At 30.6% G+C, this 26,131-nt stretch overlaps 2 protein-coding genes across 6 annotated transcripts; both read left to right on the top strand.

Annotated features, from left to right (window-relative positions):
- On the top strand, window positions 1-9,328 carry LOC129288210 (probable disease resistance protein At4g27220). Of its 4 annotated transcripts, none has more exons than XM_054924705.1 (6): window positions 1-53; window positions 2,998-3,113; window positions 3,248-6,359; window positions 6,502-6,759; window positions 7,783-8,493; window positions 8,671-9,328. In XM_054924705.1, exons 3-6 carry the CDS (start codon window positions 3,420-3,422, stop codon window positions 9,223-9,225), a joined length of 4,464 nt encoding a protein of 1,487 aa, XP_054780680.1. In that variant the 5' UTR covers window positions 1-53; window positions 2,998-3,113; window positions 3,248-3,419; the 3' UTR covers window positions 9,226-9,328. The 4 variants fall into 4 exon arrangements, with proteins under 4 accessions (XP_054780680.1, XP_054780679.1, XP_054780678.1 ...); XM_054924704.1 differs by having other exon boundaries at window positions 2,947-3,113; XM_054924703.1 differs by lacking the exon at window positions 1-53 and adding an exon at window positions 2,105-2,127 and having other exon boundaries at window positions 2,947-3,113.
- LOC129288212 (uncharacterized) lies at window positions 9,274-25,396 on the top strand. 2 transcript variants are annotated; one of them, XM_054924708.1, is made up of 10 exons: window positions 9,274-9,507; window positions 12,623-13,375; window positions 13,497-13,661; window positions 13,776-14,342; window positions 17,685-18,401; window positions 18,815-19,669; window positions 23,073-23,632; window positions 23,811-24,664; window positions 24,992-25,052; window positions 25,164-25,396. In XM_054924708.1, exons 1-7 carry the CDS (start codon window positions 9,274-9,276, stop codon window positions 23,223-23,225), a joined length of 3,444 nt encoding a protein of 1,147 aa, XP_054780683.1. In that variant the 3' UTR covers window positions 23,226-23,632; window positions 23,811-24,664; window positions 24,992-25,052; window positions 25,164-25,396. The 2 variants fall into 2 exon arrangements, with proteins under 2 accessions (XP_054780683.1, XP_054780682.1); XM_054924707.1 differs by having other exon boundaries at window positions 13,497-14,342.
- The last annotated feature ends 735 nt before the right edge of the window (window positions 25,397-26,131 follow it).

The raw sequence follows: 26,131 nt of genomic DNA, 5'->3' as shown, positions 1-26,131 counted from the left end.
CCAATGTAGCCTCAAGACCTGAGGGACGTTTCAATTTGCAATCTTCTAACAAGGTATTGTTCAAATATTAATCATAATAAATACATTTAAAAATATAAAAGGAATTGTTCAAGTTTGGTAAAGGTTTGAAAAAAAAAACTTGAACCAAATCATTCGGTTTTTAAATTTATAAAACTAAATCAAGCATTACTAATGATTGATTTTATTCAGTTTTTAATGGATTAGTTTGGCGTGATTGATTTTGTTCAATTTTACTCACCTTTAGTTTTTACTGTTTTCAATCCCTAAACACTGAAAAAAAAATTACAAAAACTAAAAAAAAATTTCAATAAAATTATAAGAGCCAATAATTGTATTTTCTCTCATATAAATAAGAGGATTAACTTATAAGAAGATTTAAATGAATTTCCGTATAGAATCTTCCAAAAGAATCACTTTCCAATATAGAAAATCTTCAAGTGGCTTGTAGTAGCTTCAACAAAATTTTCGCCTCTCGAATTCTTGATTTGGACAACCATAATAAAATGTTCTTTTTGCAATTAAAAGGATTGGAACTAGTTGATTTGCCCAAGCTCAAATCCATAGGGTTAAAGCATTCCTTGGATGCCAGCCCTCTGCTTGAAAGCCTAGAAGCATTGAGAGTGGGTCCTTGTTTGATTAGCTTGGTGTCATCTATTGTATCTCTCTCAAACTTAAGGGAATTAGTTAAAAATGATTATGATGGAGTAGTATTTCTTAATTTATCAGAGAGGCCTTTTCTTTTCTTTTAGTTTTTTTAATCCCCACTAAAACCGCTTCCTCCCCCCCACCTCTCCCTCCAATTCTTCAGCCACCCCATAATCTCTAAATACTATGTGTAATGGTACATGATATGATTATTATAATTATAAATACATAATTTAATGCAAGGAACAAGGATTTTAATTTCTTTAAAAAAAAAAGAGGTATCCATAGGTTGGGTAGAATGGAATGATCAGGTCAAAAGAAAAAAAAAGTAGGAATGGAATGGGGGGTTGATGCCTCTTAGTTATATAGGTAGACTATATTTTAAAGGGTTGAGGTCATTTTTGTTTTTTAACTTGAATGCTTACTAAGTATTATAAACTTATCTGTGAGTCAATTTTGTTCTTCAATATTAAATATTTTTACTCTCATTACCATAACATTATTTCATCATTTGTTCATCATTAGTAAGTCACACATTATATTTTTTAAAGTTTTTATTTTTTATTATGGGTTAAGAGTTATTTTTATCTTTCAATTTTATCTTCAGTGATACATGGAACTCAAATATTTATTAAAAATGCAATGTGAATTCACTTGTGATGAACAGATGACAACTTAGGAATCTATGATGTTAAGAGATATAATTGATCAATAATTAAGTTTACAGTCTCTAGTGACCTCTTAAGTAAATTTTGAATGAAAAAAAATAACTCTTAACCCTATTTTAAACTCTGTGATATGTAAATATTGACAATAATTTTGAAAAAGTAATTTTTTTAGAATGTACCAAATAGAATTATAAAACAATTGTAAATAAATAACTATGACATTAAAATTATAAATTACAATATTTTTAACGATATAATAAATGAAAAATATGAGTTACAGTATATATGATCAGGTAATCATTAATATTTATTTTTTAATTACTTTTTATTTTAAATTCAGATATATATATATTTTAGTCATTTTACTAAAAATTATAAATGTAAAAAAATTATGAGAATATGAAAAAAAATTATGATATTTCATGAAAATACATTGTCATTTTAATATTTCATGATAAATTTTTTGTTATTTGCTTATAAAGAATAAGTATGTTAGTACGGACAGCAATTATGGTGCTCCTCGCGTGACGATGGGAGGCCCGCTGCAAGTTGGACTCCACCAGCCTTTCCTTTTAACTTTTGTCCGATCTCCTTTTTCTTTTTAATTGACGTATGTAATTAACTAATTATTTATTTAAATAAAACTAATTGAGACCGATTTTTGTTCGAAATTCTAATCACATTAGAAGATCTTTTTTACGTTATTTACTTAAAGGATGATCAAACTTCTCAGTCCTTTGTCTGCCAGACAAACGGAAAGAAGACTTTGTTGGATGAGATGGGACATTGGAAAGTAAGCATTCCCTCTTATTTTATTTATAAAATATATTTTAAAAAATTTATTTAATCTCATTTATAAATTATAATGCTACTATTAAAATAACATTTAAAATGTATTTTTAAAATTATTTTTTATAAGAGAGAGAAAAGAATATGACATTATTTTTTAGATTTATTATATAGAGGCATATTTGGATTTCTACACACTTTTATTTCTTATATTTTGTTATATTGATATTGATAATGTTAGTAAAAATGATTTGCAAAGAGGATTAGAGAATAAGTAACACATAAAATAAAATTTATGTACCACAATTTTATTATATTCATTTTTATATTATTTATTTTCTTGAATCTTATTCTTATGCATAAATTATCTTTTTTGAGATTGTTTTTTAGTTCATATGTTAAAAAAGGAATTTCTTTCAATTTTATTTTTTTAATATTTTTAATGGGTAGGGTATTAAAAATATTGTATATAAAATAAAAATATTTTACAAATGATATATTTAATAAGAATAGATTAAAATTATTTTTTAGATAATATTAATATTTTTATCATCTCAAGTAATGAAATAATTAAAAGTGACATGTATAAAATCAAAGAGATACAAGTTGAAGTATTAAATTTTATTTATCTTTATTTATTTATTTTTGTAATAATTTATTTTTATTTTTAAAAAAATGAAAAAGGATGGGAGCTAAGATTAAAATCACAATGAATAAATACGACGGATAACAAACAAAGGCATAACATAATAATAATACTAATAATAATAATGACTTTCTCTTTTCACCATTCCTCCTCAAATCTCTCACTGCGACATGTCAGAAGAGCTCCATATCTCCATGTAAGGATTTGTATTCTTCATTGCACTACCAGCAACAGTTACGAGCTTCCTTCAAAAAATTAGATGCTTGAGAGCCTTGAAGTCTTCCCTCCTCCGCTGTAGCCTCAAGACCAGAGGAACGTTGCCACTTGCAATCTCTCCTAACAAGGTCTTTCTATTTCCCTTTCATCTTTACTTTCTGAGCATGTCTTACTTGCTTTTTTATTTTTTATTTTTTTTTTTAAATTTTTCCCTGCACTACTCTATGTGTTGATCGTCCCTTTGTATTTATTTTCTATGTAGTTCTTGCTTAGTACTTCACTTCACTCACCATTTCAAAACCACGGCGTTCCTTCTGTTGGTGTTCTAGTTCATCCTTGTTTACTGTCTGGTTTTCCTGTCTTAGAAGAAAATAAAAAAAAAAAAAATAGAGAGAAAACCCAAAAAAAAAAAAAAAAAAACCTAAGAGAGAAGAATGGAGTATGTAACAGCCATTTTCGGGAAAGTGTTTGATGTCATTGTAGAACCAGTTACTCGACAACTGGGTTACCTTTACTACTACAGAAGCAATGTTCAGGAGCTGGGTCGTTGTGCAGAGGTGCTCCGAGCTCAGAGGCAGAGCTTGACAAATCGAGTTCGGGCTGCTGAAAGAAATGGGGAGAATATTGACGATCAAGTTACCAACTGGTTGGAGAATATGGAGCAGAAGATTGCAGAAATTGAAGATTTTCAAAAAGATGAAGGCCACCGGAAGACAGGGTGTTGCAATGGTTCGTTTCCTAATAACTTGAGGTTAAGGCATAAGCTTGGCAGAAAAGCAAAGAAGATGATTCCACTGTGCACTAATCTGCTGCAACAGCCAAACTTTGCTACTTTTTCTTATCGTCCAGAGCCAGAAGCGTCGGATGTTGCCCTTTATGATGAGGGTTATGAGCCATTTAAATCAAGAGATGACATTCTGGAGGAAGTTATGAAAGCGCTGAGAGATCCTGCAATTAAAATGATCGGCATCTGGGGACAGGGAGGTGTTGGCAAAACCACTTTAGTGAAAGCAGTTGCAAGGAAAGCTAAAGCAGAAAAGCTATTCAATGTTGTGATTATGGCAAATATAACAAGCACTCCTGATGTAAGAAAGGTTCAAGGAGAAATGGCAGCCATGTTGGGCTTGACATTGGATGATGAGACTGATATTGGAAGAGCAAGTCGTTTGCGAGAGAGACTGAAGAAGAAAAAGGAGAACACCTTAGTCATCTTGGATGATCTTTGGGCTAGATTTGAGTTGAGTATGTTGGGGATTCTATCTAAAGATGATGATACCAGCCAAATGACAGTCAGAGAGATGCCTAGTGTTGGTCACAACCAGATGATAGACGACAGGATGGCAAGTGATTCCAACCAGATGATAGATGACAGGATGGCAAGTGATTCCAAAAGCTATAAGGTTTTGTTGACTTCTCGAAGGAGAGACGTGTTGTCAAGTGAAATGGGAGTAAAGGATTCAATTTTTACCGTGGATGTCATGGAGCAAGAGGAATCAGAGAAGCTGTTTAACAAGGTGGTTGGAGTAACTAATGAAGATTATGAGTTGAAATCGTTATCAACTAAAATTGTTCAAAAATGTGCGAATTTGCCCTTGGCAATAGTTGCTACTGGAAAAGCTTTAAAGATTAACAAGAACAAAGTTTCTTGGGAAAATGCTCTGCAGCGACTGGAAAAAGAAATGATCGAAGAATTAGAACCTGTGGAATTTTCAACAAAGTTAAGTTATGATCACTTAAAAGGTGAAATGCTCAAATCTATTTTCTTACTTTGCGCTCGTCTGGGTAAGGAGCCATCAATTATGTTTTTGGTGAAATATTGCATTGGTTTAGCCATATTTGAAGGAGTCAATACCATAAAAGAAGTTCAAGCTAGAACAAACGAATCGATTGAGAAGTTGAAAAACTCAAGCTTGTTGCTAGATACTAATTCCCCTGATTGTGTTACTATGCATGATATGATCCGTGATGCTGCCTTATCAATAGCACGTAAGGAGGAAAATGTTTTTACCAAGAGCTATGTCAACCTTAATGTATGGCCTGACAAGGATAAATTTGAAAAGTACACTGCTATCTCTTTGCATTATTGCAATATCATTGACGAGATTCCGGAAGGTATGAATTGCCCTCAACTCAAAATCTTCCATCTTGACAGTAAGGATCCTTCTGTGAAAATACCGGACAGACTTTTTGAAGGAATGGAAGAATTGAGGGTATTAATAATTACTGGTATCGATCTATCAAGCTTCCCTTCTTCAATTAAATGCCTAAAAAAGCTTAGAATGCTTTGTTTGGAGCAATGTGTGTTAGGTGAGAACATATCCATCATTGGAAAGTTGAAGAGTTTAAGGATTCTAAGCCTTTTGGGATCTAAGTTCAAATTATTGCCAAGTGAATTGAGGCAATTGGACAAGCTACAATTGCTCGACATTAGTAGCTGTACTAAACTTAAAGTAATTCCATCTAATGTAATATCAAAGTTGAAAAGTTTGGAAGAGTTGTATATGGAAAGAAACTTGATCCAATGGGGTATTGACGAAAAAACAAATGACAATGAAACCGCTACTCTTGCTGAATTGAGTAATCTTCAACAGTTGAGAAGTCTGCATGTTCACATACAAGATATCACAGCTTTGCCTCATAGCTTATCTTTTGACAAGTTGGATAGTTACAAAATCGTGATTGGAGACTCTAAAATGTTTTTGTTGGAGGATTTTCAAATGCCTTATAAATATAAGGCTTCAAGAATTTTGGCATTGCATCTAAAAAAGGGGAATGACATTCATTCCAAGAGGGAGATTAAACGGTTATTTAAAAGCATTGAACAATTGTTTTTAGGGGAAGTAGATGGTCTTCAAAAAGTTACCTATGAGTTAAATGTGGAAGGATTTCCAACTCTCAAGCATTTAACCATCAGAAAAAATTCTGACATCCAGATTATAATCTACTCAACAAAGTGGGAACATCAAGCAAAGGCTTTTCCTGAGTTGCAGTCAATATGTTTGTACAAATTAGAGAGCCTAGAAAAAGTATGCAATTGTCAACTTACAAATCCTTCTTTTCAGAGTTTAAAAACCATGAAGATTAAAATTTGTGGCCGACTGAGATATCTCTTCTCATTTTGCATGGCTAAACTTCTCACAAAGCTCGAAACACTTGAAGTTTCTGAGTGTGATTCTTTAGAAAATATTGTTGTTGTGGAAAGACAAGAGAATATTGGCAATGACACAGGAGATGATATAACTTCATTTCCTCAATTACTGTATTTGACATTGCAATCTTTATCAGAATTAACTTGTTTCTATGCAAATGACAAGAAAGTTTCAACCTCTCAAATGGAGATTGTCTCAGATTGTACTCCACTCTTTAATTCAAAGGTATTTAAATGCTATCAACTTTTGATACTTGTATTTCTCTGTGTTTTAATTTGTACATTTTAAATCATATTCACTTTAAAATTTGATTTGTGGAAATCATAATCAGTTACTTTAGAGATTGAAATTTTTTGTGATCTTGCAGATTTTCATGCCCAAACTAGAGAGCTTGGAGTTGTTCTCAACCAATATCAAGAAGGTGTGGGGGAACCAACCTTTGCCAAATCATTCTTTTGAAAATTTGACCAAATTGAATGTTAATGGCTGTTGCAGTTTAAAATATTTGTTTTCATTCTCAATGGTTGGGAGTTTAATGAAACTACAAAGCCTTTTTGTAAGGGGATGTGATATGATGAAGAATATTTTCGACCCAGAAGACATTAACACGAATGAAGCACCCCAGGTATGCAGTTTCATGGGATTTAGCACTTGTTTGTTTTAACTTATTTTATGAAAAATTCACTTCTTTTTTGAAAAAAAATATATTTTGTGAATTTTAATGATGTTTGTTTAAACTTTTGAAAATAATCATAATTTAAAAAAAAATAAATTTTTGATTATTTTAAAAAGGAAAAATTAATCATTTGGTCCTTGTAGTTTTGATCCGTAACTCAGTCCTTTAACTTTAACTCGTTATAATTCAGTCCTTGAAATTTTGACTCAGTTAGAAATCAATCCCTACGCTTTGCCTCTTGCAATTTAGTCTCTGAAATTTCAACCTCCTAAATATTGGTTCCTATATTTGAAAAAACAAAATTATAAAGATTAAAAATATTTTAAAATTTTAATATTTATAATATTATAAAGATTAAAAGGGTTTAATAATTTAAAATATTAGTAATAAATTTTAAAATAATTTGAATCTTTATAATTTAATTTTTCAAAATATACGGACCAATATTTAAGAGGTTAAAACTTTAAGAACTAAATTGAAAAAGGTAAAGTTTAAGGACTGATTTACAACTGAATCAAAAATTTAAGGACTGAGTTATAACAAGTTAAAATTCAGGAAAGTCAAAATTACAGGGACTAAATAATTAATTTTTCCTTTTAAAAAATTACTTTAATTTGATGCGGTAGATGAAAGAGAATGTTTTAAAAAGTGTGATATGCAAATATACAATAAAATTTTAAAATAATTAAATAATATATTGTTTTTATAAAACAAAAATCGAAGAAGATATAATAAAATTGAAAAATAGCTAACCAATAATTACTTTTTTTTATTAGTATAACCAAATATAAAATATGGTTTACTTTTTATAAAACCTTTACAAAATAAATTTCTTTTTATAAAATCTCTAAACTATCTAAAAATAACTTGTTTTTTAATTTTAAACAAACAGGCCCTTGATTAGGCACAAAAAATAGGCATTATTTTTCTTTTGTCATTTTGGTTCCATTGACTACTTTGGTTCATATGTAGGAGGTTGACATCTTTCCTCAATTGAAGAAAATTGAGATCACCAACATGGAGGAATTGAAGACCGTATGGCATGCCCAAGCTGGCATGGAGTCCTTTGTCAGTTTGGAATCTGTGATAATTGAAGACTGCCACAAACTCGTCGCAATTTTTCCTCCTTACATGGTAGGAAGATTTCATAATCTTGACGTCTTGGAGGTTAATAATTGCAAGTTAGTGGAAGAGATATTCAATTTTCAGTCTACACCAGAAACAGGTGGTGGGAATGAAACAAACTTGCGAGTTGTTACATTACAAAGTCTTCCAAAATTGAAGCATGTATGGAGCAAAGATCCTCAAGGACTTCTGAACTTTAAAATTCTGCAACATGTTGTTGTCTATCATTGCCCAAGCCTAGAAAATCTGTTTCCATTTTCTGTTGCCAGTGATCTTATGAAACTGGAGAGTGTTCGAATATGGTATTGTGATGGGATGAAGGAAATTGTTGCTAGGGATGATGCATCAAACAGGAGCAACTTCACATTTAAGTTTCCTAAGCTAACCATGCTTGCATTAGCACATCTAGCAGAACTACGGTGTTTCTATCAGGGAACAGATGCTATCGAGTTCCAAGCATTGACTTCTTTGGGGTTTGGTCATTGTGACAAGTTGGAAGCATTTTGTATGGAAACAACACATTCAGAAGTGAAGCCAATTCTCCCATCTTTGGAAAAGGTACAATAACATCATGATTGATAAGATATTTGGAGTTGTGTCGTGTTGTTTTTCTTTTTCTCAATATGATGGCACAAAGATACAAAAGTATGAACCTAAGATTTTCTTAATCTAATTATTTGCTTATTTATGTGTTCTTCTTCCGAAGTTCGTGCATATTTTCAAAATGGTTTCTAGGTGTTACCCAACTTGAAAGACTTACAAATATATGGGCTGAAGGAAATGAAGCGGTTGCAAGACATTGTTGGCGATAATGTTTATCTAATGCACAACATCAGACGACTAGTCTTTGATGGGTTGAGCAACATCAAAATTCTCTTTTGGTTCCTCCACAGATGTTCTGAACTAGAAAGCCTAGAGTTGCACCATTCTTATATCAAAGAGGTGATGCCCGAAGAAAGTGATGCTACCCTTGGGAAAATAGGAACTGTTGTACAGCCTAAGCATTTGAAATTACAGTCTTCAAATCTTCCATTGAACATAGGCTTCGAAAATGGCGCCATTCTTCAAAGGGTTGAGAAGCTATGCATGGTGGAATGTCACTATTCGATAAGCTTAATGCCTTCCTCCATAGCATTGACTCACTTGTCACATCTTGAAGTCAGAAATTGTGATAGATTAAGGAATTTAATGACATTGTCAGCTACAAAATCCTTGGTTCAACTGACCATTTTGAAGGTTGCTCAATGTGCAATTATGGAGGAAATTGTTACAGTGGGAGAGAATGAATAAAAGAAAGAAGATGAGATTGTTTTTGGCAAATTGAAAAGCATAGAACTGATGTCTCTAAGAAACCTCACAAGTTTTTGTAATTCTCAGAATAATGTTGCATTCATCTTTCCATGTCTTGAAAAGGTGATAGTGAGCAATTGCCTTAAGTTGGAAAAATTTTCCGAGAAAATTGTGAGCACACCAAACTTAGAAAAAGTCAATATTGTAGAAGTAGAGGAGGGAGATGAATGGTATTGGGAAGGTGATTTGAATGCCACAATCCAAAAGATTTTTTCAGACATGGTATGTTCTAATTTCTTGTACATTAAAGTTAATAAAATTAATTTTGATTTCTAAATAAAAATTCTATATTATACACTTCTTGTTTTTTCTTTGTTGATGCAATATACTATGCTCTTCTATTTTGTTACTTCCCCCCTTATATATACAATCGACACACTCCCTGTCACAAATACATACCCACTTCATCATTAAAACACACATATAGTGATTTCCAAAGTTATCGCCGTGTTTTTAAAAATATTATAATCAATTATCCAAGTCAAGGGGAAGATTTTTTTCAGTGATAAAAAATTATTTTTCCTATTACTTTATTTAGACTAACCTAATGACATTTAAATTTAGACTAGCACTCTATGATAGGTGGAATTTAAATATTTACTCCCTAGCTTCATTTTTGATAGTTGGAATTTTTAGTGGTTTGTGTGCGTTGTCATATCACTTTATGATCCTTTTGTCTTAATGGAATATATGTGATAGAAGGGCATGATTTGGGTATAAAACAAGTGGGTCCACTGTTTTAAGTTAAACTACCTTCTTCGAGACATTCTAGTTTAAAACTTGCAAGTTTTCTGACATTGGAGAAAATGGTTTTCATGTGGGAAAGAAAATACATGTATTTGTTTTTGGTGAAAAATATACATGTATTTGATATATATATATATATATATATTTCAGTTTTAAATATTCATTAATTTTCTTAATACTTTTATTTCTTCGTGAAAAAATGTTCTATAATTTTGCATCGTCAAAATTAAAAATTTTATTTTGTTACATGATTTGAACACTTAATATGTAAACGAAAGGTATTAAAATGATTTGTTCGTTACAGATGTTTTAAAAAGCTATGTTTTTTTTTTTTACTTTTTTTTAGAATCATGAATTAATTTCATATTTTGCTATGTTTAAATATTTAAATTAATGAAGGGAGTAATTTTTTTTTAACTAGCAACATCAACAAACCTTCCTCTTGTTTAATGAGCTTGGCCATATGTCATGCACAGATATGTCTTTAGTGATTAGAACTTAGAAGATAAAAATAAACAATTTATTCTATTTTAGATTTTGTCACAAGATATATCCCAATATAGACAACAATTTATTGTAGTCTATAAATGGTTATACCAATGCAAATTTAAATTTAAAATGTATTTTTATTTTAAAATTTGTTTCTTTGAGACTGTATAAATAACTTGCAAGTTTTCTAACATCGGAGAAAATATTTTTTATGTGGGAAAGAAAATACATGTATTTGTTTTTGGTGAAAAAATACATGTATTTGATATATATATATATATATATATATTTCAGTTTTAAATATTCATTAATTTTCTTAATAATTTTATTTTTCGGTGAAAAAATGTTCTGTAATTTTGCATCGTCAAAATTAAAAATTTTATTTTGTTACATGATTTGAACACTATACATAAGCGAAAGGTATTAAAATGATTTGTTCGTTACAGATGTTTTAAAAAAGCCATGTTTTTTTTTTTACTTTTTTTTTAGAATCATAAATTAATTTCATGTTTTGCTATGTTTAAATATTTAAATTAATGAAGGGAGTAATTTTTTTTTTTTAACTAGCAACATCAACAAATCTTCCTCTTGTTTAATGAGCTTGGCCATATGTGATGCACAGATATGTCTTTAGTGATTAGAACTTAGAAGATAAAAATAAACAATTTATTCTATTTCAGATTTTGTCACTAGATATATCCAAATATAGACAACAATTTATTGTAGTCTATAAATGGTTATACCAATACAAATTTAAATTTAAAATGTATTTTTATTTTAAAATTTGTTTCTTTGAGACTGTACAAATAACTTGCAAGTTTTCTAACATCGGAGAAAATAGTTTTTTATGTGGTAAAGAAAATACATGTATTTGTTTTTGGTGAAAAGATACATGTATTTGATATATATATATATATATATATTTCAGTTTTAAATATTCATTAATTTTCTTAATAATTTTATTTTTCGGTGAAAAAATGTTCTGTAATTTTGCATCGTCAAAATTAAAAATTTTATTTTGTTACATGATTTGAACACTATACATAAGCGAAAGGTATTAAAATGATTTGTTCGTTACAGATGTTTTAAAAAAGCCATGTTTTTTTTTTTTACTTTTTTTTTAGAATCATAAATTAATTTCATGTTTTGCTATGTTTAAATATTTAAATTAATGAAGGGAGTAATTTTTTTTTTTAACTAGCAACATCAACAAACCTTCCTCTTGTTTGATGAGCTTGGCCATATGTGATGCAAAGATATGTTTTTAGTGAATAGAACTTAGAAGATAAAAATAAATAATTTATTCTATTTTAGATTTTGTCACAAGATATATCCAAATATAGACAACCTTTATTGTAGTCTATAAATGGTTATACCAATACAAATTTAAATTTAAAATGTATTTTTTTATTTTAAAATTTGTTTCTTTGAGACTGTATAAATAACTTACTTTATTTTAGAATATTCTATCCGTGCATATTTATTAATAATATAAATAAAAATTTTCTGTATTTTTATATAAATTATTTTAAAATTTGTTGTCCATGCATGTTAAGAATATAAACTTTTCTGTTTTATTCTCATGCAACTTATTTTACAATTTGTTGCCCTGGCTTATTTTAAAAAAAAAAATTGATGCCCTGTGGTCTGTGTATATTAAAAATGTAAAGAATTAATTCATTATTTCAACTTCTTCAATCATTTAGTCTTTATAGTTTTAATTTTATTATAACTCAGTTCTTAAATTGACTTGCTGTAAATTGATCCTTATAGTTTTGACTTGTAATTTAATCTCTGAATTTTCACTTAGTACAACTCAATCCTTACAGTTTTAATCATTTAAAATAATGATCCCCATATTTAATAAAATAAATTTATAAAGATTAAAATTATGTTAAAATTTATTATTAATATTTCTAATTACTAAAACTTTTATCAATATTACAATTTTAAAATAGTTTTACTCTTTTATAATTTTATTTTCCAAAATATAAGGACTTGCCTCAGGGCATTTAAATGATTTTTTCATCAAGAAAAAATTGTTTTCTAATTACTTTATTTAGACTAGCCTAATGGCATTTGAATTTATTTGATTTTGCAGGTTCTTTTTGCATCTTGTCAACATTTGAGACTTTCTTGTTATCCTGAGTTAGAGCAGTTATGGCAGGGCGAAGTTTCCCCACCAGACAACTGCTTTAACAATCTAAGAACATTGATAGTGGAGAATTGTTCCTTTCTGTCACAAGTGTTCCCTTCTAACTTACTTCCTTACTTTAAGAACTTGGAGGAGTTGCAAGTAAGTTCAAGTCCAGTGGAGGTTATTTTTGATATGGATGGTAATAGGTTGACAGAAACAAATGGAAAGCCCTTTCACTTGAGAAGAATGATTTTAAAGAGCTTGCGGAATCTGAAGTGTATATGGAGTAAAGATCCTTGTAGGACTATAAGTTTTCAAAATCTGAAAGAAATAGTTGTCACTGACTGTGGGGGAATAAAATCTCTTTTCCCAGCATCTTTGGCAAAAAATTTTATGAGACTCAAGAAACTTGATATAGGCCGATGTTTTGCCTTGGAAGAAATGTTTGGAAAGGAAGAAGCAGTAGCTGATGGAGCGAGCAGAAAATTTGAATTCCATTTTTTAACCACTTTGATGATGTATCGTTTACCAAGCCTCAAGTTTTTTTATCCTGGAAGATTTACTCTGGAATGTCCCAGCTTGCAGATGCTAGTTGTGTGTGATTGTAATAAGCTGGACACGTTCGCATTAGATTTTCAAAGTCACCGTGGAGAAGTAGGATGTGAGTATGAAGCTGATATTACAACTAACACGCAACCTCTTTTCCTGGATGAAAAGGTAATTTGATCTTCATTTCCATCATTCCTTCACTTTTTTGTTCTCGTATTGTGAAAAGAAAATATCTATATAAGCAATCCTTATCCTTGTTCTTTTTTGTCCATTTAATTTTCACTAATAGGTAATTCCAAAGTTGGAAGTGTTAACCCTCAATGGGAAAGACATGATGATGTTATCACATGGAAATTTTCTTGATGACCTGCTTCACAAGCTGAAAGCCCTGGGTCTAAACTTTGGTGATTCCTATGAAGCAGTAGCTACTCTGCCTTTTAAATTCTTTAAGAAGGTACCTAATTTAGAATCTCTTTGTATAATAAATTTCGATGCATTGGATGAGATGTTTCCCTCTCAAAGACCTGAAGATATTAATCATGTCATCAATATACTTGCGCAAGTGAAGGAGTTATACATGCTGGGCCTGCCGATGCTCTCCTCCATTGGGTTACATAATTCCTGGGTGGACCCACTTCGCAAGAATCTGAGAGTCCTGAAAATAAAGGATTGTCATCGTTTGACTATTCTGGTGCCTTCTTCTGCGGTATCATTTTGCAATTTGGAAGAATTGACAGTGAGTGGATGCCATGGGTTAGTTTCTCTGTTCTCATCTTCAGTAGCCAAAAGTTTGGTGCGACTTCAAAGAATGGAGATAACTGATTGTACATCAATAGCACAAATAGTGAATCATGGGAGCGGTGAGTCAACTCCAGAAGAGATAATTTTTGAACGGCTTACATTTATAACTATGAGTCAGTTGCCAAGGCTGGTGTGTTTTTATTCGGGGAATGCCACTTTAGAATTCTCAGCTCTGAGAGAAGCGACCATAGAACAATGCCCGAAGATGAAACGTTTCTCTCAAGGAGTAGTAAGGGCGCCCTACTTTGTAGGAATAAGAGCTTCAAGGGACGAAGATGCTTGGCACAGCTATAGTGATCTCAACACAACAGTGCAGAAATTGTTTGACGAGAAGGTCAGTATTCACTCTCCAATTTCATTTTTGATAGATGGAATTTTTGGTTGTTTGTGTGCATCAACCCACCAGTTTATATCCTTTTGTCTTAATGGAGTATATGTGATTGAAGGGCATGATTTGGGTATAAAATAAATGACCCCCCCCCTCTCTCTCTATATATATATATCACTGTTACTGTCTTTAAGTTAAATCACCACCTTCCAACAAGATACTGTAGTTTAAAAGTTGCAAGTTTTCTAACATCGGAGAAAAAGGTTTTTACGTGGGAAAGAAAATATATGCATTTGATGTATGTGTGTGTGTGTATCTGTATTTATCAATACATTATTTGATTATTTATATATAAATGAAAGGTATTAAAATGTTTTTTGTTGTTACCGTAAATAGTAACTATAATTTTCCTAATGTCACACCATACAACAGTTATATATGGCTAAATTTTTATATAAATTATTTTAAAATTTGTTGTCCATGCATGTTAAGAATATAAACTTTTCTGTTTTATTCTCATGCAACTTATTTTACAATTTGTTGCCCTGGCTTATTTTAAAAAAAAAAATTGATGCCCTGTGGTCTGTGTATATTATCCCTTTTTTTATAAATGGTGTTTAGAAAATAAATGGTGTTTAGACAAAATTGATGGGAAGGTGTTGAATAATCCCTTTTTTTATAGTAGAGGCTTCCCAATGCTCCTTGAAAAATAATTTGTAGCTAAATTTGCACCATCACATCTTATTTGTGGGCCTCACACAATGTCTGTTAGGCAAATTAATGGCGAGTTATTGGATGCTCTGTTTTTTAAAATTGAGAATTTATTTCACACCACATGATAGTTTAGGTTACTAGATGTTCCTATAAAAATAATATATGGCTAAATTTATACCTTTACCCTTAACTATTTAAAATAATGAAGGGAGTAAGTTTTTTTAACCATCAACATCAACAAATAGTCCTCTTGTTTGTTGAGCTTGAACATATGAGATGTAGAGATGTTCTTAGTGATTAGAAATTAGAAGATAAAAATAACCAATTTATTCTATTTTAGATTTTGTGACAAGATATATCCAAATATAGACAACAATTAATTGTAGAATATGAATGGTTATACCAATACAAATTTAAATTTAAAATGTATTTTTTATTTAAAATTTGTTTCTTTGAGAATGAATAAATAAGTTACTTTATTTTAGAATCTTTTACCCGTGCATATTTATTAATAATACAGATAAAAATTTGTTGTATTTTTAGATAAATTATTTTAGAATTTGTTGCCCATGCATATTAAGAATATAAACTTTCCTGTTTTATTCTCATACAACTTATTTTACAGTTTATTACCTTGGCTTATAAAAAGAATTGATGCCCTGTGGCCTGTGCATACTAAAAACGTAAAGAATTAATTCATCATTTCTACTTATTTAATCACTTGATTTTTATAGTTTTGATTTTATTGTAACTCAATTTTTATAATTTTGACTCGTTGTTATGTTTTTTTCCTTAGTATCATATGGTAACTTTTATTAGTAATATAAATAACTAAAAAATAACAGTAGTAGAGTCTGTGGTTAAAAAAAATGTTTGGGAGATTAATTTTAAACTTTTAAACATAAAGTGGTTCTATAATACTACCTTAAAAATCGGGAGAGTTTTGTATATTTTAGTTATAACAAAATTACAAATAAATAACTATCTTGTTCAGAAAATGTAAAAACAGCTTAATTTATTTTAGTATTTGTTAACCTGTTACATTTAGATTAAAAAAAACTAATTTTATTCTCTAAATTGTATAAATCGTTATACACGTGATTAAAAATCTAAAACACATATTTTGTTTTAAATGTTTTTCTTCCATATATTGCATAAACAAATTGATTTAATTTGGAATTTATTTCTCCATGCATGTTAAGAAGATAAATAAAAACTTGTATTATTTTAACACAAATTGCTTCACACGAGGGATGCTAATAATACAAACAGCTTGTTTTATTTTAGGGTTACTTATATATATATCATAATCCATATTGAAAATGTAAACAACACTTTAATTTATTCTTAAATATTTTATTCACATAAATTAAAATTTTACAATTCGTTACCCTTGTGTATATGAAAAACTTAAATGTATATTTTATTACAGAATTTACTAACCCGTGCACCCCGTGTATTATAAGTTATTAAAATCTTAAGAGCCAATTTAGAAACTAAATAAATAAAAAATATGTATAGAAAAAACTTATATACTTGGCCTTAACATTTGGATCTTTTAAGATTCTATAAATAATTCTTGTTAATGATTTTATTAATACATTAAAATACACACGTCTTGATTTAATATAACAAGAGTATGTTAATTATATAAGATTATAAGTTTTACCCTTTTTTTTTTTTATCTCCAAGCATATTAAAAACTTAAACAAGATATCTTATTCTGAAATTTATTATCCCATACAAATTAAACATTAGAAACAACATGTTTTATAGCAATTTGATAAAGTCTCCCTATGAAATTCGTAAGTATTTTACAATCAAATAAGTCCTGATTCCTTCCGCCCTCGCATATATATATATATATCCGCCAACTTGCATCTTATACATAACATATCCATCAATTTCTCAGTTATTTTGCAATATCATTCCTCGATACTTGCACTTTGACATGGGGCATGCTGTAATTTGAATTTGTTGATTCTAATTCTAGCCTCCCTCCAAATGGTTTCTAACTTCCATTGTGTTTGTTGATTCTACTTTCTAAGAGCAAATATTCGGTTTTGCATTACGTGCTGTTCTACTGCAAGTGCAGTCGGATGGCTTAGTAATATATTTGAAACAAATTTGTCTTGAAAATGGACAAAACATATTTTGTGTCAAAAAAAAAAAATCCTGTCGATTTCAAAAGTTTTGTTAAAATTACAATATCATAATGCTAAATGCTAATGCATATTTTGTTTGAAATTACCGTTACGTATAAAAACTGTTATATATTTTTTAAATTAAATTTTATTAAAGGAAAATAATTACTGCTGCTAAAATGATATTTGTTTTGTTGTGGATTACTGTTACCTTCCATTATATGCTTAATGATATTCTTGTTAAAATGCATTTAAGTTGAAATGTATTTTTGTTTTGTTGTGGCTTAAAGTTTAATTTGTAATAATATAGTTGAAGAGGGGCGCTGATGAAGTAATATTCTGCTAAATCTCACGTCCAAAGCGAAAAGCGTGAACAAGTACCTAAATTCCCCCACCACAATGAATCACATTTATCTTCAATTTGCACATAATAAAACTCAACGAACCAATAAGTAATTGTCTGGATGTATGAACTGTTTTGCTTGGGCAGGTTGCACTACGTGATGTGCAAAATTTGGAGCTTGGAGATTACCCTGGGCTGCAAGAGATATGGCAACGTGAAACACCAGTCCCTGATGGAGGGTTCAGTAAGTTGAAGACTTTGATAGTGGATGGTTGTCATTTCTTATCAAAAAATGTGATCCCTTTTCATTTGCTTGGCTTGATTTGTAACTTGGAAGATTTACAAGTACGGAATTGTGGCTCAGTAAAGGCAATATTTGAAGTGGGATCTTTGTCTTCCTTCTTCTCCATTCCCTTGAAAACATTGACCTTGGAACAGCTCCCTGATCTGGAGCATGTTTGGAATGAGGACCCTCAAGAATTTCTCAGCTTCCAATCGCTACAACAATTACATGTTAATGGGTGCAGCAGCCTCAAGAGCTTGTTTCCAGCGTCCATGGCCCATGGCAAACTTGGGAGGCTTGAAATACTAGAAGTGCGATGGTGTAAGGGGTTAGTTGAAATTGTTGCATGGGATGAAACAATGTTAGGTGGAGCAACTACCTACTATGGTATCTTTCCCAGCTTAACAAGTTTGGAGCTATTTAGTTTGCCAAAGCTCAAATGCACATGTCCATGGCTAAACAAATTGGAATGGCCAATGTTAAAAGTATTAGATGTGCATCACTGCGATCAATTGAAGATTTTCCCGACTGAGGATCAGGATCATCCAAGTGATGGGGAAGCCATTGTTCCATTTGAAAAGGTTCTATACTCATAAGTACTTTTTTATTTTTCTCTCAAAGCCATTGTCCAAGGCATTACTTTTCTCATTGTCATGTTAACTCCTCAATGCGCATATGCATATATAATCTCCTCAATGTTTTCCACTTTAGTATACTTTAAATTTTATATCAACTTGAAAAGGATGTGCTTCATTTGAAACACGTCGAACATATATAGTACACGCTTGATTAAAATATGCTAAGAAGAGATATTTCAAGGGAACTGATAAGAGGAAATGACTGAAATGAATCTTCTTGTTAGCTTTTAGGACTCTAATAATAATTTTATTGATCCATAAATATTGTTCGTGTGATTGATAAATATAAGAAAATCTCTGTAATAGAACCATTTATTGTTTTCCTTCTAGCCTAATGATAATTTGGTTGTTCCTAGGGTTTTCCCAACATAGAACAATTGCCACTTGACAAGGAAGACATCATGAGGATTAATTGTCAGGCACCGTTTCAGGCAAACTTCCTTCGCAAAGTGAAATCTCTCGTGTTGCAATGCTTCCATGATTATTCAGATGGATTTCCATATCAATTTTTCCGAAAGGAATTACTTCCCAATTTAGAAAATCTTCGAGTGGCTTGTAGTAACTTCAAAGAAATTTTCAGCTCTCAGAGACGTGATATAGATTTTGATTTGGGAATGTTGTTTCCACAACTCAAGGGATTGGAACTGATGTCTTTGCAGTGTCTTGAATCCATTGGGTTAGACCAGTCCTGGGTTTCCCCAATTCTTGAAAACTTAGAAACCTTGCGGGTGGTGAGATGTCCTTGTTTGAGGAACACGGTGCCGTCTGCTTTATCTTTTTCGAAATTAAGGCAATTGTTTGTATATGGACGTCAAGGATTGGTCTGCTTGTTCACATTGTCAACTGCAAGGAGTTTAGTTTTACTTGAAGAGCTTGTCATTGGCAAATGTGGATCAATACAAGAAATAGTGCCTAAAAAAGATGATGGATCTGATGAAGATGAGTTAACATTTGGGAAGCTCATAGTATTGTTTTTGGACTCTCTCCAAAGACTTGGAAGCTTTCACTCAGGGAATTCTACACTGAACTTCCCATGTTTGAAACTTGTGACTGTTGATGAATGCCCTAGAATGAGAATTTTCTCTTGCGGATCCATAAATGCATCTCGACATTTACGAGTATCGGCAAAGCCTTCCCAAAACACAAGTTATGGTCCAGAATATTGCGGCCCTGATCTAAATGGCCACATAAAATTGCTCTTTTCCTCACAGGCAAGTGTTTTCTCTTTTCTTTTATCCTTTTTTGTTGCTATGCATTTGGCAGAAATACTACCTTTGTTTCCCAAATCCTTTTATATAAATTTAAGGTGTCAATAATTAATTTTTTTAATATGTCGCACAATATAAAACACTTTATAATTTTTAGTTGACTTTGTTACGGTAAATTACATTCTAATAACGAGTTTGTTTGAGGGAACAGATAAAAGAACTCGCATCTTAGTTTGATTGGCAAACAAACAGTACTTGAGTACTACATAAGTTCGGCAACCTCCATTTTTTCCAATAATGCGTATCATAACTATTTTTTTTTTAAATATCAGCAAAGATAATATGAAATTGCTTCAAAACAATCATACAATCGAGCCGAAGTTTAGGACAAGCTTATAGATTGGATGGAAATTTAAAAATTATTCTTTAAAATAACATATATATATATATATATATATATTGTTTTTAAGTATCAGAACATTGACTAGCCAGGATGCACATTAACATACAAATCACATTTATTTTTATTTTCAGAGCTATTAGTTCTAGCTTCTTATTAGATTTGGATATTCTTAGATAACAAAACAAAATATTAAATTGATATAAAAAAAGATGAACAATATTTAAAACATAAGAAAATTAAAAAGAGGAAACTTCTTTTGGAGTTTCTCTCATCTATCTTGTGTGACAATTCGGCCTACGTTTGGGTGGAAAGAACAACCTGTTTTATTTGTTTTGTTTTTGCTTTAAATGAACTATAAATTTGAAGCTTGTTCTTTCAATAAGATGTAAAGGTGAAAATTACATATAGTTGTTGATGCATTGGGTGGGCTTGAGCCTTGACTTCTTACATCCCTCTATTATCTGAGTTAGTGCAATGCTAATATTGGTTATGAACATTACATATAATTGTTGAAATTAATTAAAATTTATGAAAGTTAAAACTAAATTAAAGGTAATTACTTTGTAAATTTATAGAGATTTATGTTAAAATAAATTTAATTAAGCTGAGACTTATGAATATTTAAATTTTCTTATAAAGGAAAGATTAATTTTTACGTTAAAAATGAAAATGGGGAAATTGTGTAATATTTTTTTTTGTCAAGTGTAATATTCATTTAAATCTCAATGAAAGTTGGGAGACAATAGTGGAGAAGTGACAATTGGTTGATATTTTGCTCCACAATATTGAAGAAATTTTAATTATTTACTATTTTCAATTATAATTCTAATGAAACTCAGAGAAGTATTATATAAGATCCTAATGTATCATTATTCAAAGATGAACAATTGATAATTATAAGACTTTATTTCAAAGCTGAATAATATTTGATAGTAACAAGCTTTTTTTTTTTTAGGTTAATGAACAAATAAGACCCTGAACTATTGCTTGAAAATTATCCTGAACCCTGAACGCTTAAAATATGCAAAATAAATTCTAAATTTTTAGATTCATAGCAAAATAAACCATAAGCGTTATCTTTTAAACACTGTTACTGTCCACGTGGTTAACCCTGACTATTACAGTACCCGTGTAGACAGTAATGATGTTAAAAAAAATTAGCGATCAGGATTTATTTTGCTATGAATTTAAAAGTTTAAAGTTTATTTTGCATATTTTAAGAGTTCAGGATCTAGGGTGATTTTCGAGCAAGAGTTTAAGGTCTTATTTGCTTGTTAACACTTTCTTTTTGCAAACACATATCTTCCAAAGATAATACTAATTTTTTATTTTTTTGGTTGCCCACCCGGTTCACCGGAGCTTTAGTGGGTGAGTCTCCTAGCGAAAATTTTCTGCATACACAAGGCTCAAACTCAAGACCTTAAACGGAACCGAATCGCTTACCAATTGGGCCAACTCTTGTTGGTAAGATAATACTAAGTTGCTTTGTGAAGCAAGCTTTCAACCGTGTCTACATTGGGCCAAGTTCATACATTGAGGGAAATTAATGAATTATTTATTTTTAAAATTACAGACATTTCCTCTCTGCATTTTTTTATTTACACTTTAGTGTAAATTTTAATATTGTTAATAACATTATGTTAAATATTTTAATTTATTATTCTGACCTCATAATATAATTGTTCACTCACCCTAATTTAAAATAAAATCAACATATATGGTATCAACTAATTTATCTTTTCTTAGATTAAATTCTCCTTTCATTAATTTTTTCACATACTTAGGTTGTTTGAAATATTATTTTATCCGACTTATGAATTTAAAATTTAAAAATTTACTAAATAAACAAGTTTGCTTATCTAAATAATCTAAAAATGGTTAGTAGAAGTTAAAACTATCTTCCTAAGGATTGTTTTTTTTATAACATAAATGATTTTTAAACTATGATATTTTGATCGAAAAGATGTGATTTAACTGTCAATAATTGGTTGGTTGGATGAAAGTGCAATTTTAAAAGTAAGGGAAGGATTGTGTCTTGCTACTTTTGATTTGAGAGAGGTTTATAATGATTTTAAAAATAGAATGAAGATTTCTGTGATTAAGCTATTGTAGAAGGGATGTGGATTTTCCTTTCATCAAATCATTTTTTTGGCCGAATTTATCAAATCATTTTAGTTAGCAATAACATTAACCATTTGAGAGTATGTTTATATTTAGGATAAAATATTATGAAGGAATTACTTAGTTACACGAATTTCTTTCAAAGTAAAATAATACTTCACAGTCACTATTTTTTTTTGACATATATATGTGAAACAATAATTATGTATTTTTTGTCCAGCAAATCCTACAAGGCTACAACCAAACCTACGTTGTGCCAAGCTTATTATAGGTGGAGATAAAGAGATTATTGATTTTTCATAAAATATTCATTTTTTGTCATATAATTAGGTTTTTATTTAAGAAAAAAACTTATATACTTAACTTTTTAAATTTAAGGTATTTGTTTCCAATAATTAAACCAAAGCATATGAATTATTTATATTAAATATACAAGGATAAGTACATTTTTTGACCTCATAAAAGGATAAGTACATAAGCCTTTCTTTTTCTTTTAAACATTATATGTGGTTCTTTAAAAATTAAAAAAATAATCATGAATTGATTTTAAAATAAGAAATTAAAGAGATCACGCGAAAAGATAAAATAAATAAAAAGTGACGGAAATCTCAAGAACTCCGTCCTTTTTGGCAAAGAGAAACCTTCCTTTTCAATCTTATCTTTATTTTCCCCCCTTAATCTGAATTATATATTTTTTTTAAAAAAAGGAGAAAATATAATGATTCAAGTCATTATATAATTATTCAAGTCATTCGAGTTCTCAGAAAGGAATCTCATCTCACTCATGTCTTGTTGCTATTTGTTGATGTCCAAAACGGACCTCATAGAAATCATATACACTAATAGTCGACTTCGACTGCTTCAATTGTTTTGCTTGTGCAGCATGCAAACTGTGCACAAGATATATCATGTTTGGAGCTTTGTGATCACCCAGAGCTACTGGAAATATGGCAGCGTGTTGTGCCTGTTCCGAATAGAGGCTTCTGTAACTTGACGAATCTGACAGTGCATGGTTGCCAATCTTTGACCACGTGATTCCCTCTCAATTGGTTCCCTTCCTCTGTAACTTGAAATATTTAACAGTACGAGATTGTAATGCTGCCAAGGCCATATTCGATTTGAGCCCCATGTTGCCCCAAGGCAAACTCGAAAGCCTCCAAGAACTAAAAGTGAAAAACTGTGAACAGTTAGTAGAAATTGTTGCCTGGTATGAAACAATCTCAGGAGTAGCAACTTCAAACTCAATTATCTTTGCTGGCTTAACAATGCTGAAGCTCCATACATTGCCAGAGCTCAAGTGCATCCACCCAACAGTTGACAATTTGGAATGGCCTAAGCTAGAAAAATTAGTTGTCTACCGTTGTGGTCAGCTGAAGAATTTTCCACCATTAGGTCAGGATCACTTTGCAAAAGATACCGAAGCCACTATCACATTAGAAAAGGTAATTTTGCTATTATCACATTTTTAAAATATCTTCAATAATCATGATTTACATCAATCACCTTAATACAAGCATTTTAGATTACAACTACACTGCAAAGTCTTATTTTGAGGTGTTAAATATTTTTAATTTACCCTTTATTATTGCCATTTTCTAAAAATGATTTTGTTGATTCTAGGTTCTTCCCAACCTAAAGCAATTGTCACTCAGCAAGAAACACATCATGCAGATTTGGCAAGCCCTGCTCCAGGAAAAGCTTCTTAAAGGAGTGAAATTTCTCAAATTGAAATTCTTTAATGATGATTCAAATGAATTTCCAGATAGATTCTTCCTGAAGGAATCAATGCCCCATTTAGAAGAGCTTAGATTGTCTCATAGTAACTTCAAAGAGATATGCACCACTCAGAGATCTGATCTGGATGGCTTTTTTGATGTGTTCTTTTCACAACTAAAAGCCTTAAAATTGATTTCTCTGTCAAAGCTTAATTCCATTGGGTTAGAGCACGCCCCACTACTGGGAAACTTGGAAACCATGATAGTGCAGGATTGTCCTTGCTTAATGAACTTGGCACCCTCTACTGTGTCTTTCACAAGTCTAAAGGGTCTGACTATAAGGAAGTGTGATGGATTGGTATATTTGTTCACATCTTCGACTGCAAAAAGTTTATCTTTACTCTCAAAGTTGTCTGTAAAGAATTGTGAATCGATCCAAGAAATAGTGGCTAAAGGAGATGAATCGGATCAAGATGATATAGCATTTGAGAATCTCAAAGAGTTGGATCTCGAACTTCTGCCAAGACTAGATAGCTTTTACCCGGGGACTTACAATTTGAAATTCCCATCCTTGGAACAAGTTTCAATATACGGTTGCTCCCGGATGAAGGTTTTCTCTCATGCTGATATATATGCACTGGATAATGTGACTATTCGATGTTTTGGGGATAAGAATCTTAGAGCCATGATGGAGAAGGCCTTTAAGAAGGCAGCCTGCTGAGTTAATATAAATGAGAAATTTTGCAGTGCTATTGGCAGGTATATAATTAATACCTGCTTCTACTTTAGTAATACATAATCATTAATAGCCATATTTACGCTGATAGTTGTTTATACTCTCTCTCTCTAGATCTCTTTCTATTGCCTTCAATCTTAAAGTGACCTATTAAATGTCCCTTTGTTTCTATGATTGGAGCAAAACTTAACATCGTTTATTAGTTCAATGTGGGGCTATAATGTAACATAGTTGACTACATCCACGCACAGAGTTATAACGTATATAATAGAAGATATTTGGGATGAAAATTGAAAAGACTAGGGAGTTGTGTTGCTTACTTTGTTTAATTTATGTGTTTATTGTTTCAGGAAATCATGTTTCACAAGACAAGCTTATTTTGGTTCTGCTCCTCAGTCACAACGCTTTAAAGTAAGTAGTAAGTGATACTAGCTACTGTAGTGTTGATTAGATAGAGAAGAAATAATAACTCAAAATAAACTTTCTAATTTGTATATATTATTATTCTTTGAAATTATGCAGGTTGAGGGAGATTGGAACCGTCCATGTCGTTTTCCTTGGGTTGATGATGTAGAAATTGAAGGCTAAGTTTGTGTGTGGTGTCTCCTTTGCAGATTAAGTTGTAAAATGTTTAGACATGAAAACTTCATTGAATTCCAATATGAGGTGGTGACCTTTATATTTGAATCAGAAGGAACTTTGGACCAATTGTTTGAGTGACTCTGCTTTGGAAATGAACATTTGTCGTATGAGAATGTGTGTGCATTTTAAGATATTTTCGTATGAGAGAGTTCATGGATGACATCTTCTCTTGATCACTTCACTGATCATGCATCATTTGCTTTATACACCTACGAGCACGAGTCTTGTGATATTTTTCTAGGTTTAGCTCTGTTGTTAGTTTCATAGAACAGAGGCAAACAAGGAATTAATTGAAAGAGAGATGCAACAAAGTTTCCATTATCCAAATGACAAGTAGATGCATTATTAAACTTGTTGATTTATTAGGGCTAATACAATCAATTTCTTATGTGGATACTAAGAGATATTCAAACCTTTGTTTACTTCATTGGGAGAGATTTTCCTTTTGCTAGATATAACCAATGCAACCATGTTAGTTAAATTCATTGATAGTGTTGTTGGATTCGTTATAAAAACCATTTCATCTTGTTTCAAATATGACTAAGCTAAATTATTTTAAATTTTCAATCAACAATAGTATCTTGCATCAACATTCATTTAAACTTTTCAAATAAAAAAATTGAAGTTATAAAATGATCAAATCAAAGCCCATTTCATGCCAGAAATATCAATTTAATAATATATAATTCATAAATTAAATGCATCAAATTAACTACGCTTTTTTATAAAATTTTATCCATTAATATTAATGATATTATTAATTGCACATTTAGACATTAACCATTTTTGAGCAAGCGGACAAATCTTTTCCCAATTTTATGAACTAACCTAAATCAACTTGTGAACAA

The sequence above is a fragment of the Prosopis cineraria genome, unplaced genomic scaffold (assembly GCF_029017545.1).
Source record: "Prosopis cineraria cultivar Desert tree isolate PC_DT_omini unplaced genomic scaffold, ASM2901754v1 PC12, whole genome shotgun sequence".
In the NCBI taxonomy this organism is placed as follows: Eukaryota; Viridiplantae; Streptophyta; class Magnoliopsida; order Fabales; family Fabaceae; genus Prosopis; species Prosopis cineraria.
This window is presented reverse-complemented; position numbering and strand designations above follow the sequence as displayed.